The sequence below is a fragment of the Silene latifolia genome, chromosome 11, assembly GCF_048544455.1.
Source record: "Silene latifolia isolate original U9 population chromosome 11, ASM4854445v1, whole genome shotgun sequence".
NCBI lineage: Eukaryota > Viridiplantae > Streptophyta > Magnoliopsida > Caryophyllales > Caryophyllaceae > Silene > Silene latifolia.
The window spans coordinates 23,341,633-23,358,583 of record NC_133536.1 but is presented as its reverse complement, the minus strand read 5'-3'; the positions used below and the strand labels follow the sequence as shown (position 1 = coordinate 23,358,583).

Sequence of the window (16,951 nt, the reverse complement as noted above, 5' to 3'; positions counted from 1 at the left end):
TGTGCCCATTCTTCCATAAACTTAAACCATGTGGATTATAATTTATATTTATAAATTTATCAACTATTATAAAAATAATTAAAATATAAAAGAGGAAGAAGGGAGGATCCTCTTTGATGTAGGGAAAAAATAGAAGAAAAATTAGAAGGAGAATGGTGATAATGAAAAATGAGGTGTCAAAAAAATAGAGAAAAAAAGAGGAAATAAGAGGAAGAGGAGATACTCTACAATGTTTGAAAAGTCTCTACTTTACCCAACCATGTGTACCTTTCTAAAAAGGAAAATGAGATGGCGACACCGGGTGTTACTCAAATTGAGCGACACCCGGGATATTATTGTAATTTACCTATGCATTTTAGTTTCCCTCCATATAAATTCAAATTTTAAACTAATTAGTTCTAAAGGGTGGTTTAGGAACTTAACATTAATGGACTAATTCAACAATAATTTTTTTTTTTTTGGTGAAGAACTAATTCAACAATAATGATAATAAATAATAAATTAAAAAAAATTAAAAGATTATGTTTAACAACCAATCTAAATTACTGTTGAGTAATGAATTACGGGTGTTTGCAAAGTCGTAATTTGTTCTTCCATATAAATGCCAAACAACCTTGTTTACTTGAAGCGTCCGATTTGTGAATTTTGTCTCCCACCAAAATCAATGTTAATGTCTTCTTCCTTTTGTGAATTAAAACACAACAAATTTAATGAATAATTTTTATTTTATCTTTAGTTTGTGCAATTGAATATACCTTAACAATTACAGTACTTGAATTTAGTGAAAAATTTCCATAAGGTATTTGTCGTTTTACGTTTGGCAATAGAGTTTTTTTTTTTTTGTTAATCGGTAGACCTATGATTTGATGATGAAGATAGAGATGTGTTTGTTATGATATGTATGTTGTATAGATATAATTTAGTTATAATTAGTACAAAATATCTTTTATATTTTATTTTGTTAATATAATATATTGTGAATTACAATTTTATCCCTACGATATTAGCGCAAAAATGAAAAGTATAATTTAATTTTAAATTTTTTACTATTATTTTATTAGGGTGTTACCGAAACTCGGTAACACCCGGTGTCGCCCTAGCACTTCCCTTCTAAAAATACTACGAACACAAATAAATATTACTCCCTAAAATACTCACCTATATTATATATATTCCTACCCACTCTCTGACAATAAACAGTAATTTAATTGAATTACTCAACACAAGTTGTACTAATTTATCATTAATGATTATAATTAAGTAAGAAATAAGATGATAATTCCTAGACCGACAAAACTTGCTGCTTCTCCTCCCTCTTACAATAACATTACAGCTTCCATTAAAACTAAAATGAAGATGAGAAAATTCTCTATTCCTTCTTCTTTTGTTTCTGTTTGTTGGTTTAGTTCTCTTTTTGCTATTTGTTTGTTCTCTTTTCTTTATCTTCATCCTCGCGACGCCGATAATTGTCTTAATATTCTTAAAATTAATAGCTCTGATACCATAATAAGTCAATCTTCCAAGTATGATGTTTCCAATGAAACCAACCTGACACCAAATGTGACTAATTTGGTGCCAATGACCGAGTCTAAGTCTAATGACTCGGTCATTGAGCTCCCGACAAGCAACCAAGATGCACCAGTTGCGGCATCAAATGAGCCGCCACCTTCTAACCCGACAAGCAACCAGGTTGACGGTTATGACCCGACAAAAATCGAGGAAGAATCGGATGAAGAATACGATAAAATCCCGTCAATTGATGTATTCGCGAATCCACCATGGAATTGTTCTAGGGAAGAACGGATCTTATGGCTAAAGGAGAAGCTGCAAGAGTCAAAATTGGTGAAGTCAACGAGTAGAACACAAAATATTGATGAGAAGATTCAAGTTTTTTTAACAAATTGCAGGGTAAGAATCTTTTTAACTTGGATTTACCCTGCAAATTTGTTTGGTAAAAGAGAGATTTTCGCCTTAGAGAGTATGCTCAAGGCACACTTTGAAGGGTGCGTTGTGATACTCTCTAGGTCCATGGACTCTAACCCAGGGCGTTCCATCCTAAAACCAATTTTAGACCGTGGGCTTAAAGTCCTGACCCTTGCTCCGGATTTTCACTATCTGTTTAGTGAAACTCCGGCGCAAGGGTGGTTCGAGAGGTTAGAGTCTGGGGAAGTCGATCCAGGGACTGTCCCCATTACTGTGAACCTCTCGAACTTGTTAAGACTAGCTGTATTGTATAAATACGGTGGAGTGTATTTCGATAGTGACATGATCATTATTAAGGATGTTTCGGGATTGAGAAATATGATTGGAGTCGATTCAGTTGACCGCGGTATGAGGTCATGGCAAACAGTAGGCAACGCGGTGTTGATTTTCGACAAGGGGCACCCGTTATTGTGGAGATTTATGGAGGAATTTACCTGGAATTTTGACGGGTTTAAGTGGGGTTTTGGTCCGGAAATGGCAACAAGGGCTGTGTCTAAAGCTGTTAATGATTCAAATTTTCACTTTCATGTTATGGTTCCTCTAGGATTTTACCCAATTGATCCGATCTCGATTACTCGATTATTCGAGAAACCTAGCAAGAATGGCCCAAATTGGGTTAAGAACAAGTTTGGGGAAATCAATGGAGAGTCTTATGGGATTCATCTATGGAATAGACAAACTCATGGTTTAAAAATTGAAAAAAAGAGTGTCATTGGAAGATTAATTTCTAACCATTGTATATTATGCCAAGATGTTTATGATTCTTGATCTTACCAAGTTTCGAACATTGTTCTACGATAAAAACACGGTGAGTTTTTTCGATACTTTTAACTCAGAATCGTAAAAACTCGTCATTTTTTCCGTTGTATGATCTTTTTGTCAAGCATTTGATAGTATTTTTTGTTAATTAGAAATTTGTAATTTTCAAGTGATAATTGTATTTTTAGTTACAAGATCATACTCCGTAGTTTTTACTAACATGTACTTGTTGTAATCATTCAAATAGTGTAAAAATTATTCATTTTTACCATCATTGCCATGATTTAAGGTTGTATTATTTGTCAAATTTCACATGTATATATATATATATTTTCTTCTTTTTATTTATTTTTCTTTCCTCAAGTGGACGTATCATCGGTCTTGTTTAAGATGAAATATCCGTTGTATTTATAAAGATCCAAATACTAGCATATGTTAATAATATGGACAAAATTTTTGGCATTTCTTCACCAATTTGTTATGTCATTTAGTATCTATTTAATCTGGCCCTAAAACAATATTTCCGTTTTAATTTATGGTGGAAGTATCAGAACTTTTGAATTTTTCAAAAGGGTGTATGAATTGTAGATGGTAGTTGTGGTAGATAATGCAAATTAAATAATGTTGTTGCCGTACAAGTGCAATAGTCCTTGACCTCAGAATGATTCTCAATTACACTACAATAAGGCAAATTAAATAGTTTGGCAAGCATGTGCCATGATTCAGATGTCACAATTCACAAGACCGTTCAAATTTATTACAATTGTTTATGTGGTGCTTAGTTGAAAACATGCAATAAACCAAGACAATGCCAAAACCTAAACCTTGACTTTTATTAAGGAATTTTGTCCATTTTATTATAATGTCCTTATTTAGAGCTTGTTTACACTTATTGTCTCAGTAAATAATTTACACTTATTTTATTTTACGATAAAAAAATAAAATAAGTGTAAACTATTAACTGAAACAAAGGAAGAGCGTAGGACAACGGAGAAGAATGAAGAGTAACTTGTTTTGTGTGTGGTAAGTAAAATAGTAAAGGATTAATTGATAGGAATACTCTGAACTATGGGTATACTGCTCAAAATACTCCAACCTTTATTTTAACTGCCAATAAAACCAACTAGTATCACCATTGACTTTGAATAGAATTGGTTGTTTTCTTAACTTATTGTAGCAGGTAGTTTTTTTTAGTGCCCAACATTGATTAATCTTCATCTTCTTCCTTATGGTCTTCATCTTCTTTCTTCACCCCTTCTTTCTTCTTTCTCCAATTCTTCACCTTCTTCTTTTTAACAAATTTTATCTATCTTCCATCTAAAGACTAATTTATCTCACCTAAAATTGTAACTTGGATTTGTACATTATAATCTCACCAAGAAATCATTATAATACACCTATAATCATAATTTCTTTTTATCAAACAAATATTCATCATCAATATTCACAATCAAACGAACACAATTTTGCACCCATTAAATTGAGCACATATTTCCATTAAACAGACATCACTCTAATATCGTTCTCTCATCACCTCTTGTCTGCAACTTTTCCAGATCTGGATATGAATCAATTTCTTCTTCCTATTTTTCCCAAATCTGGAAATGAATTAGCTTGTCAACCTCCTTTATCCGTTCTCAAATTTAAGCACATATTTGATTAATACCATCAATGATAATGGAAGAGAAGGAAGAACCCTTGCTTTCCGACGCTTCTTTCACAAATTGATTGACTAAATCAATTTGTTTTTGCTCCAAATCCATATTTTCCGACGAAAATTTGAATTTTAAGTTGTTGATTGTGATAATTGATCAAATTAGGGTTTTCGATATATGAAGATGATGGGTTTGAGGGATTTGGTGTGATGAAAGGTATTAGGGGTTTTCAGAGAGTTGTGAAAAGAGATGATGCGGTCATCCATGGCATTGGTGAAGAGCATCAATGGAGTTTTGTGTTGGAGAGGAAAGAGAGAGCTTGAATGGTGATTACTTTGATTAGGTGAAAAGGTCAACAAAGAAATGAAAAGAAAAACAGGAGTTAGACGAGAGTTAGGAATTTATTCACCCGCTTAACAGGTAACCGGTCACATATTGTAATAAAAGCGAATAGGGGTATTAGTTGGTTTTATAGGTAGTTAAAATAAAGTTTGGAGTATTTTGAGCAGTACACGCATAGTTTAGAGTATTTTTATCAATTAATCCAATAGTAAATGGGGTGGTATGATAGGAAATAAAGATTTTATCTCTTTGTAGATTAGAATCTCTATCTATGAACAATTGGCAGCCTATGGATAAAGTGATCTCCATGTCTCACCCTTATCCATCTTTTTATTCAATGTCATCCATATTTGTGAAACGGTGAAAAGTAATACTCCCTAATGGAGTATGCCATTAAACTTAGTTTATATCCGCAATGCCAATTTTTTTTTTTTTTTTTTTTAATTACGTAAGAAAACTAGATTGATCCTCTAGGGTAGGACCAACCTATCTCATCCTTTCGAATGAGGGAGGTAAGTTGAAGCCACCGACTATCAAACCACCTCGAAAGAGTTGGACATGAATGTCCAACAGAAGCCATGAAGTCAGCAATCTTGTTGGCTTCACGAAAACAATGTTTAATTATCACTTTATCGAAAAAATGAAGATCTAATTTCACATCCTTGATAATACTAGAAATTTCCCACGGAATTTACCAAGTACCTCGAATCGAGTTAATAACACATAAGTTATCACCCTCCACAATTAACTTTGAGATTCCTAAGTATTTAGCTGCTAAAATACTTTCTTTTAAAGCAAGTGCTTCCGCAACAAGGATACTATTGGATCCGCACATTTTTGCTCCCAACAAAACGACTTTACCATTGTGATATCTTATAAAATATCCTAAAGCAGCTTTATTACTTTCTATTCTCGATCCGTCAAAATTTAGCTTTAGGAAACCGTTTGTAGGTTTTTCCCACCAAATCTCTTCCTTACTAGAATTGTTTCTAGCTGACTCTTCTACCTCGGGATTGTTGAGATCCTTAAATCTAGTCACATTCCATGTCTTAGTGCTATTATTACATAAAGTAATAAGTTTGCTGATACTTAAATTAACATTATTAAAGATAATATCATTTCTATGGAACCATGCATTCCACCAAATAAAAATAATCTTTATAAAGTCATCTTTTGGAATTAAATCCTTAAGATAATTAAGTTTCGTTAGAAAATTTTGACTTGTAATAATGCCATAAATTGACAAAAACTCGTTGAAACTAATAATGTTCAGGTCTCGGATGACAGACCCAATCAAGGGACATTCGTAAAAGAAATGATCTTTGTTTTCAATAGGATTGTTGCACGGAACACAATGAGGTGGGACATCAATATGACTCTTGAGAAGTCTACTTTTTGTTGGAAGGCCGTCATGCCCGTCAACACAGGCTTTCCAAAGAAAAAATTTCAATTTAGGAGGAATATTCAATTTCCAAATCCACTGAAATTCACATTTGTCAAGAGCTTGATCGAACAAACCTTGCGTTAACCAAGTTGCTGTTTTGGTAGAGAAATTTCCATCTACGGACAATCCCCAAATGAGGGTGTCTGGAATATCATTATGTGGCACTGGAATATTAGTAATCTGATTAACAATATCGTTATTCACTAAACTGGATAATTTACAAATATCTCATTGCTTGTCAGAGGTTATGAAATCTTTAACCAAAAGATTAAGATCACGGTTATTATCATCATCAACCATACTGCTTGTAAGTGGGTGTGAAAAAACTCAATTATCAGACCAAAACTTAATGTTGCTTCCATTACCTACCTGTCATCTCAGTCCTTTTCTAAATAGAGTCCGAAGACTCATTAGTTTACGCCATTGCCAAGAAGAGGCTGCATTAGGCTTATGATCAAAGAGTAAACAATTTCTCTAATATTTTTTAGATACCACTTTGACCCATATACTTTCCTTATCCATAAGAATTTTCCATAAAAGTTTCATTTGAAGAGCTTTATTAGCTGCTTCAGAAGATTTAATTCCTAAACCACCAACCGACTTTGGTAAACAAACTTTATGCCAACCAACCAAATTAGGAGAACGCTGGGAAGGATTCTTATTCCAAAGAAAGTCTCTATTAATTTTATCTAATCTATTATGGATCGATGGAGGGAGGAGTAGGGCATAAGTAGTAGACGAGCCAATTGAAAGAGACCACCAAATATGACATCCCCTATCTACTAAAAGAATAGTTGAACTCTATCATTTTTCCGCCCAAAAGCATATTTTCAAAAAAGGAAACTAATAATAATTATGGTTATTCACTAAATAAGAAAACTAACAATTACTGTATAATTTAATTCATCTATTATATTTTCATTAAAATTAATCTTTTCATCAAATTTATTATTTTCAATAAACTCTAAACTATATTATTTTAATTAAACTAAAAAAACTTGATATAAATTACTAAATCTTTTATTGATCCTATTATTAGATGATGCGTTAACTCATATACTGTATAAAACGATCGTTATTATTATTTTCGTGACAAATAAAATTGAAAAAATATATATAAATTGAAACTCATTAGTTTTATGCTACAAAAATATTTTTATCAGAATATATTTCATCTCATTACTCAATTCTTTATTAATTTTCAATTCCAGCTTTTATTTATCTAAGCAAAATACAATAATGACAAATGAAAACAACTATAAGGTATCAATATTATATAAGTAATTTAATAAAAATATTAAACTTTAAATACCGTGCATATAATGCACGTGGTCTAAACTAGTGCAATAATACTCAAATAGGCACAAAGAGGGCTAAACAAATTAGTGGCCCATCCTCCATGAGACTAAGAGCATCCACAAAGGTAAGCTAATCTCCTCATATGCCCTCTCTCTCCTCAAATGAGAAACCCCATTATTGCACACATCCTCCCAACAAATGGGGCTCCTCTATTTGTAGGGAAAGTCCCCAAAGAAAAAATAAGGTATTTTGAGTTGCTTTTGGGAAGACTCCCAAATTTTTGGGTGTAAATTAATATTGTTGGGGAATCATATTGTTGCATAGATGTAAATATAAATTGGGGAGGGTAAATGGAAAAGTTAGTGCAAAATGAGGTGGATGAATAAGAGAAGGAAAGAGAAAATATGAGGAGTCTCACCTTTGCGGATGCTCTAAGGGCGATAACAATGTTTTTTTTTTTTTTTTTTTTTTTTTTTTTTTTTTTTATATGACGAGGGGGTTGTATCCCCCCGGACCCATGCATTCCCGCACCATCACATGGACCATGTAAGCCACCCCCTTCGGGAGTTGCAGTGGCCAAGTGATCATCGCCCCAACTGGTAGTCGAACTCGGGACCTCTCAACTTCTGCATTTCTGCAAGCTTCAAGGTTTAACCCGGCTATCACTGGACTAACACCACTTGGTTAATGTTTGTAGTTTCATACAATATTTTTTCATTGATACGTTAATAAGTCTCTCTTAAGACGGATATATTCGTCTTAAGTTAAGACGGGTTAAGTATATCCACTTGTAAGGATAGGATAAAAAGGAAATGTCTTGGGAATAACAAGTCTTGGGAATAACAATTTCTTTGTCCTATTTATGCAAATGGGTCATTACTTGACGGGTCTTAAATTTGAATTTGTGTTGATACATAACACATCATCATATAAGAAATTTTTTATTTTTCCTCAATGATTAAAGTTCCATACTTTATTTGTGGGTCCAATTTTTTTTTTTTCTCTTTTCATAAAATGAAACTGGTTTCTTAGTTTAGAAACCGATTTCATATAAGGAGCTCCTTATTTTCTAACTCAATGGTTAAGGAGTTCATAATATGGTATGAAACTTCTTATATGTTACCATTATTATTGCCCTAAGGACTTGTATTGAGGTTATAAATAAGAACCTCTAAAAAAAATTTGTCCTTTGAAAAAATAAGTGTCCTTAAATAAATAAACTAAGTTTGAAAAGAGCCAAGTTCTTCCAAAAAAAAAAAAACTAGAAAATGGTAGACATACAAATTAATTATGAGTCCCAGCAAATAACTTTATTTAAAGTTCGTTCATTGTGACAAAAAATACTTAATTTTAAAGATTATCAATTATCAACATATGATATTGCAAAAAGAAGAACTTTCCATTGCACTTATTCTAAAAATATGCGGCGAGTTATGACTCAATCGGTGACCAATGCCACGACGCCATCATGAATAGAGAAAGAATTGACTCGCTTTGAGCCATGTCTCCAGTCAGCGCGTAATGCTTCGCACCAAACTACAAATAAACTTGGGTGGACGTGTCAGGTACCAGCCTACCATTGCCAAACCTATTTATATATATATTATTTTTAATTGTGGGTTTTAATCAGGATTTAGGACGGCACACTGGTCCAGATCGTATCAAACCGGAAGGACAAATAGTGATAGATTAAAGATCGGATCGAAAAATTCAGGTTTAAGACTTGACCGGCTAGACTCTGTAACTGATGTCAAAAGGAGAATTACAAACAAGGACAAAGGACGTTTAAATTATACCTCAAGTCGATACATACATCAATCATATTTCTAATCATTAAAAAATTATTGCATATTTCTTTTCCAAAAGATCGTTCGGACCATAGCCTAATTAGTTCGTGCTCTTCGACGGTTCGACGCTCCCTACAAATCCTCATACTAGTAGGCGTAGTAGGACATTGTGCTTAGATTAGATCGTTAAATCCTACTCACTTTTGTTAAATTGGGCCGTGAAGTATGAAGGGACGCAAGATGGAGACGAAGTAAGCCACATAATTTGATTTGATACTAGTTTGCCTGATTCTAGAAGTTTCAAACATTTAAGTTCAGCCCACGAGTAAAATGTTTTTTTTTTAGTGAGTGGTTTAGAAGGAATTATTGCCATGTGCTGCTTCCTGCTATGCATCATGTAGACCTGGCAAAACGGGTCACTCGGGTCGGGTACGGGTCGGGTCGGTTTGGGTCGGGTCATTTCGGGTCTGTCACATATTTCGGGTCGGGTCGGGTCGGGTCACTTTCGGATTTCGGGTCGCTTTCGGGTGACCTGTTGTCGGGTCATTTCGGGTCGGGTCATTTTCGGGTATAGGTCATTTTAGGTCGGGTTGCTTTTGAGTTAATGGCTAAGCACTTAAGAAACTATATTTTGATATATATAGTATTAATATGAGTTAGTACTAGTTGTTTCGGGTCATTTTGGGTCACTTCAAGTCATTTGGGATCAGTTCAGTCATTAGTTGGGTCTTTTCGGATTGGGTCACCTCGGGTCGGGTCAACATTGGGTCAGACAATGTTCGGGTCGGGTCTGGGTCGGGTCGGGTCAATTCGGGTTTCGGGTCATATTCGGGTCAAGCAAGTTCGGGTCATTTTGCCAGGTCTATATGCATGGGACAAAGCCACAACCCACAATATTCATACAAATCGAAGATATCTTAGCTTAATGGCATAGATAAAGTCATGTAGATTGTTAAAATGGATAATCATGTTTCACATTATTAGTGTAAAAGTGAAAAGTTGTTTTTACAATAAGTGTCCTAAAATATAATAGTACGAGACTTTTTGGGAAGAAGCTCAAAAGTAAATCCGTGAAGGCTTGGCCCAAATCGGACAATATCGTACTATTATGGTCTATAGACCACGGACACCGACGCAGCAAAAACCAACACAAGGTATTTACGCTTCCGTACAAGTGCACAACACATGGATAATAGACACATGAGCAGATTTAGGCCCATGCCCATTTTACTAGGGCTATAGCCCTAGAAACTTCCACAAAAATAAATAAATGTACTACCTCTTATTTCATTTGTTGTTCCCCTTTTTCTTTGACATACGAATTAAACGAATCAATTTGGACCACACAATACACATGACCCCACATCAAATTAATTTTGGACCACACAAGGTTATCTAAAAAAGGAAAGAGGGAACAACAATGAAATTGGATGAAAAGGAAAAGGGGGAACATCATATGAAATAGGAGGGAGTATAAAATAGAGTAGTTAAATATTAGTTACTCTTCTTCGCCATACTGGTCTGACATCAAGTTTTTTTAGCTTGAGACCCAAGTTCGAATCTCAGAAAGACATTTTATTACTTTTTTGCTCGGTTTTTTCTAGTTTCTCCTTTTCACACTTAATAGCAAATACCATCAAAATGATATCACCGGCAAGACTTGTGCCGTTATTTTCTTCTAGTTTTCATTTTTTTTCCTTCTTAACATCTAATACATATCATCATCTACTTTGAGCGGTTACCTTTTTGTCTATTTTAGTTCACGAGACTGTTAAATATATATCTTGTTTCTTTATTGAGATGTAAGTCTCAATTTCGACTTTCCAACTCGTTTTAATGTAAAAGTGCACCATTTAATTATGTACATCATTGAAAATGGAGTTTATTAAATTATCTTATAGACTCAATTTTAAGTGGTTATTAGTCGCATAAATAACTTGAATTATTAAAAAAATATTTCATTTGCTATACGAGTAATCGAATGTTAAAATGCCGATAAAATACAAATTAAAATACTTAATTTGTCATGTTGGGTCAAAATATTAGGAAAGGGAAACGTAAAATATAATAGCGGGTAAAAGATACCCTTTTAATGAGTTAAGGATAAGACAAAGACCTGAACTTTGCTTATTTTTCCAATTAAGGAACTTAACATTTAAACTTTACAGTTAAGAACTTACGTAGTTAACTTTAATAATAATAATAATAATAATAATAATAATAATAAAATAGTCAAAACTTCAACCCATTACAACTTTTGCACCAAAACATTCATTAGAATATTAATTGCGGCCAAGTACATAAAACTATTCCTTCTTTAAAACACACTGCAAATATCTACTTAAATTGCTAATTGCCTCGTACAGTCGTACTCCTCTGTATACATAATCATTTTCCGGCGCAAGTCTGGAAAAAAAAAAGTTTCATCACCTCCAAAATCTGCATAATATGCAATTTGTGTAGCATGTAGTTATTTGAAAGCTAAAAGGGAAGGGGGATAAGTTGTCATTTCTAGAAACCAAGTTCTGCTCTTCAGGTGGAAATGCATTTTCGGAAAATCATTCGTTCACTAACCTGAGTAGTTATTAGACAACTTTGTGGATGGTGTTTTTGCACTAAATGTGTCTCTTGAACACAACTAACTTTAACACATTCAATTAGGAACACTTTTGCAAAATCATACGTGTTTGAATAATAACCATAGCTAAACAGAGTGAAGTACGCCCTATAGAGTGCACTAACGATGACCAACATTTGCTGAAACCGACCCTAAACAGAGCATGGCATATTGATTGTTCCCGGTCTTAAAACATGTGAGGAGACGGACTAAATTTGACTAGTACGATATCCTAAACCACCCCAATAGCACTACCAATAAGGCTCAGGCCAGCAACGATGCTTCAATCGCGACTCATAACGTTTCCCACGCACAGTCGTACAAAGGAACGAGACTTGTTGTTATTTGGCTTGACAAGACGGAACTCGAGATTTATTAAGTTAGGTGTTTGAGCATTATGAAGAAGGTTGAGTCCCTTAACTGAAAAATATGTGAAGTTCGGTCTTTAGATGCCAATCATACAATTCCTTGGGAAAAAAAATATTTAGCCCTAGATACATATAATTCCTGCTTCTGCGCCCGAATAAACATTAGATTTCAAGTTTAATCCCTCCGACCTCCGTCATCTCATATTGCAATACCCGCCTTTTCACTCATTTAATATCAAAAGAAATCTATTTGTACAAACGTCATTTTTGTTTATTTGATAAAATTTTCATTTTTCGTTTATCTCCAATTCACTAAAAAAAATATTACATTGTACTCCTTCCGGCCCATTAAATAGTGTACACTTACTTTATTTTATGAGGGAAAATAAAGTGTAAACTCTTAATTGAGACGGGAGAGTATGCATAGCATCCGAGAAAAATTGGAGATAACAATGGATTCAAGTAAAATGTAGAATCCCATATTATCACGATACGCCAAATACAACAAAGTCCTTTGACTCCTTTCTCAATAATCATTGTGCTAAAAATAACGGCCTCCGGCTCCATGAACAGGCGTTCATAGTTTTCCCACGATCTAAGCTAATTAGCTATTTAGCTGCTGTGCAGAAGGGAAAAACAAAAGTTCCGATGCCGGGAATCGAACCCGGGTCTCCTGGGTGAAAGCCAGATATCCTAACCGCTGGACGACATCGGAAGGTATGATTATTAAGACGGACTACCATATTTGTTTCCTTTGCTGTGGTTGTCAAATTCAAGATGGAGCACAATTTTTGCGTATCTACGGCATGTAATTTGTGTACATTTAGTTTCACTATTTTTGCTCAACAAATCAGCAAATTGCGTAGGATATGTATAATAAGATTTAAAACTAAATACTCCACATTAATTAATGAAGTGAAAATTCAATAAAAGATTTAATTATTAAATACCAATATTGTTGAATAATTTTAAGTCTAATACAAATTATGAGTCCACATATGATAAGTACCCTAATATAATAATGGAAAGACTTATGGAGAAGTCAAGAAAACTTATTGGATAAGTTAAATAGACTTAGGAAATATAGTTTACGATAAGATTTTGTGAAATTAAAGTCCTATTCCAATTGACTATTCTTCCACTATAAATAGGGTAGTCATTGGATCTCCTGAAATAAGTTAGTGTGAGACAACATAAAAAAACATACGCAAGAGAAAAAGAGAGCTACCATATAGTGGGAGCTGATACGGGTGATCAAACGGTGGTTCAGCTCCTAAGATCTTGGTAACATACGCTTCCGTAGGAATTCAAGTATTCCTTTCTACATGTTTTATATGAACTAGGTCCATCAAATATAAAACTCGTTCTCGGTTGAGACTTGTGCGATACTATATGACTTCAATCTAATTTAATTATCTAAGGGCATAAAAATCACAAACAGGCGCTGATAGTTTTCCACAAGCTAATTGGGTGTGCAGAAGGGAAAAAGCAAAAAATTCCGATGCCGGGAATCGAACCCGGGTCTCCTGGGTGAAAGCCAGATATCCTAACCGCTGGACGACATCGGAAGATGTGAATATAAAGACGAACTAATGTTTTTGACCCCTTTTATTCGACTGTCACATTGAAGATAGAGCACAATTTTTACGTATCTACGGCATGTAAATATGTAATTTGTGTACATTTAGTTTGCTGTTTCACAAATTCTCATTTGTAACGGAGGTACCCGTCGCAAGCTTGTGACGGGTACCGTTTTCTCTCACAAAATACCCATTGAGAGGTGAGTGGGAAGCACATGGGAGGTGTCTCACCTTGTCCCCTCTCCCTTTTTGTGAGAGGTCACAAGCTTGTGACGGAATTAGCCCGTCACAAGCAAGACTAACTGTTGCTGTTTTTGTTCAACAAATCAGCAAATTGTGTAGGATATGTATAAGGTTTAAAACTAAATACTCCACATTAATGAATTGAAAATTTAATCAATACTACCCCCTCCGTCCTGATCAATTATTCTCCTTTAGTTTTGGCACAAATAACAAGAAAAAAGGAAGGGGCAAATTACTAAATAACAAGTGGATAAATTGAGGGTGAGTGATAGAAAAAACAAATAATCTGTGAAATAGAGGGAGTAATATAAAACTCGTTCTCGGTTGTGACTTGTGCAACACATATATGACTTCAATCTAATCTAATTAGATAGAGATAATTATAATTATTTTTTTGGTTTAAATCGGGGTGTCCACAGTCGACCGTCGACAACAATGTGTCGACAATAATAATTCTCTCGCCGCGGGTGCTCTCACGAAAAGGTAAACAACTGGACAAAGAATTTGCTCCATTCCATTCCCATGAGTAGGGATCGAACCCCTGATCTCATAGTTAACGGATGAGTTGAGCAACCACCACACCAAACCCATTTGATTATAGATAGTTAAAATTATCTAAGGCATAAAAATCATAAAAATTTACCACATAATGGTCGACCTATCAAGTAAAATTATCGTTTATCGTTGTGTTACGCATCATGTAAAAGTGGAAGTAAATTCAAAATTCAAATAAATGTTATCATTTTTACAATACCACACCTTATTGTGGTCACTCGTACTTTATCCTACCGAAAAACTGAAATAGGTTTTATCTTGAAAACCCACAAGTTATAATAACCGTCTTACAAAAGAATTTGTAACGATCTATGCATACAACAATCAATTGTATATCATTTACTCATGTATATAGCTAAGCTAAAATAATCATTGACCAGACCTCTGCCATGGGAGCAATGTAGTAATAGGATCAGCCAAATTAGCTCTTATGAAGTCCCTTAATCTTGTATCCCAAACCTCACAAAACTTTAGATGCCAATCTTGTGGTTCAATGGCTTGTGTTCCTAACCCGGGTGTCCGATCCTTCGATTCTTCATTTTTGTTTTCTTTCCAATCAACAACATACGCGGAAACTCTTCTTTCAAACTTCGCCTTAAAAACATCCCAGACAGGATATTTGTAATGGTTGATCACGGCCTCCGTTGAAGACAGAGTCTTCCCTGAAAAACCAGTCTTCAACTCAAAATGATGAACTCGATTTAAGAGAGACTCGTCCACCGTGTCAGGACGTACTATGGATTTATGCCTGTCGGATATCTTGACCCGACATGTGTACCCTAATGACACACCTTCCTTAGGACTTGCCTTTAGTCCTGAGGGTCCAAAATTATGACAATTTGTTTTGATTTGACCTTTTAATGGTGTAGATGACATATTTTGCACTATAGAGAGTAGAGCATCCCGTCCTCTACGATCGACCTTATCGTTATTCCTTACCTTTGGAGGAGGGAAATAGAAGAATTCATCGACATCAAAGAACGCGACCCAATTACATTGATCCCTAGCCCTTAGCAAGCAATGTGCAAAACCAGCTTCTTGTGACTTAAGCCACGGCCAAGTATGCCGACTCACATTATAATTTTCTAGATTAAGATCGTTAATTTCTTCGTCTAATCCATCATTACTATTATTATCATACACAAACCATCGTTGAATCCCGAGCCAACCATGGTAAACTATCCATTCCCTAATGAAGGCGGCCTGATTCCATACCATAGTACAAGCACAAAGCTCATACTTATTATCATCCCCTTGTACATAACCATTACTATCGTCGCTCTTCTGTAATTTGGCAATTGACGGTACAATATACTCCTTGGAATCGATCCTCCTTTCGATTGTAACATGAACCGCCTCATTGTTCTTCAAAATACTTGATCTTGACACACCTTGAGGCAGGGGACACCGGATGACTTCTTGTGCAGCTGTGATCGCTTTTGTAATTAGCGCGATATCATTACCAAATCGACATTTAAACTGATTTGGGTCAGACTTTTTTTCGCCGTTTAGGCCTAAACCCTTGACAAAAATTGCAGCTACGTCTTCTCCATCGAACGCCGCCTCATAGACTAACTTGTTATTACCCCATGACATAATGGTCCCATTTTCTGACGCCACGTGACCTACCGTGTCATGGTGTAATTGCAACCCAATTGCGGTTGTGCTGATCCCTGGCGGTAATGGGCACCGTACTAACCATCGTGATTCGCCGGAATTATGCTCATCAATAGACAACATTGGATAAGCAATGCTACTATTTTCCTCCACAGACTCTGTGCTATAAACACAGTCAATTCTGTAATTAACGACATCATACAAAGGCGTAACCTTGGCATTATTTGTTAGAATTACTAACACAAAATCAGGAAATAAAACGGTGTTTTCGATTGTTATATCTTTTATTCTATGATACTCGGAGTTGGGTTTTGTATTAACTGATTTGCTAGCAATCGAAAGGGAAAAATCAGGAATTTCCATGAAATTGGACGAAAGAAGAAAAGGCTTCCTGGATTCGAACTTGATTACATGAAATACAAAAAGAAAGACGAACAAGAAAAAGAACAATCGTACTAGGAACGACTTTTTCGACTTGAGTACCCGTAAACCTTTTTGGACCGCCCGCGACTCCATGAAATAGAGTAGGAATTAAGATTAAGAGATGTTTAAGGGAATTATGAGTTTGATGTTAGGGATAAATGTTGGAAGAATAAGTCAGAGCATGTTGCTTGCTTGATCATGTATGCTAGTTATTATTATTAAGATAGTAATAATAATTGAAACAAATGATGGAGAAGAACATGAATGTATAATTTGCGA

At 34.8% G+C, this 16,951-nt stretch overlaps 2 protein-coding genes and 2 non-coding genes across 4 annotated transcripts; 1 reads left to right on the top strand and 3 right to left on the bottom strand.

Annotated features, from left to right (window-relative positions):
• The first annotated feature begins 1,350 nt into the window (after positions 1–1,350).
• On the top strand, positions 1,351–2,751 carry LOC141613097 (uncharacterized protein At4g19900-like). The gene has a single exon (XM_074431833.1). The coding sequence runs from the start codon at positions 1,351–1,353 to the stop codon at positions 2,749–2,751; it is 1,401 nt and encodes a 466-aa protein (XP_074287934.1).
• Positions 2,752–12,897: 10,146 nt separating this feature from the next.
• TRNAE-UUC (transfer RNA glutamic acid (anticodon UUC)) lies at positions 12,898–12,969 on the bottom strand. Its single transcript has one exon. It is a non-coding gene; the product is annotated as a tRNA-Glu (tRNA).
• A 781-nt stretch (positions 12,970–13,750) lies between these two features.
• Positions 13,751–13,822, bottom strand: TRNAE-UUC (transfer RNA glutamic acid (anticodon UUC)). Its single transcript has one exon. It is a non-coding gene; the product is annotated as a tRNA-Glu (tRNA).
• A 1,068-nt stretch (positions 13,823–14,890) lies between these two features.
• Positions 14,891–16,612, bottom strand: LOC141613096 (glycosyltransferase family 92 protein RCOM_0530710-like). Its single transcript, XM_074431832.1, has one exon. The coding sequence runs from the start codon at positions 16,610–16,612 to the stop codon at positions 15,002–15,004; it is 1,611 nt and encodes a 536-aa protein (XP_074287933.1). The 3' UTR covers positions 14,891–15,001.
• Between the last annotated feature and the right edge of the window lie 339 nt (positions 16,613–16,951).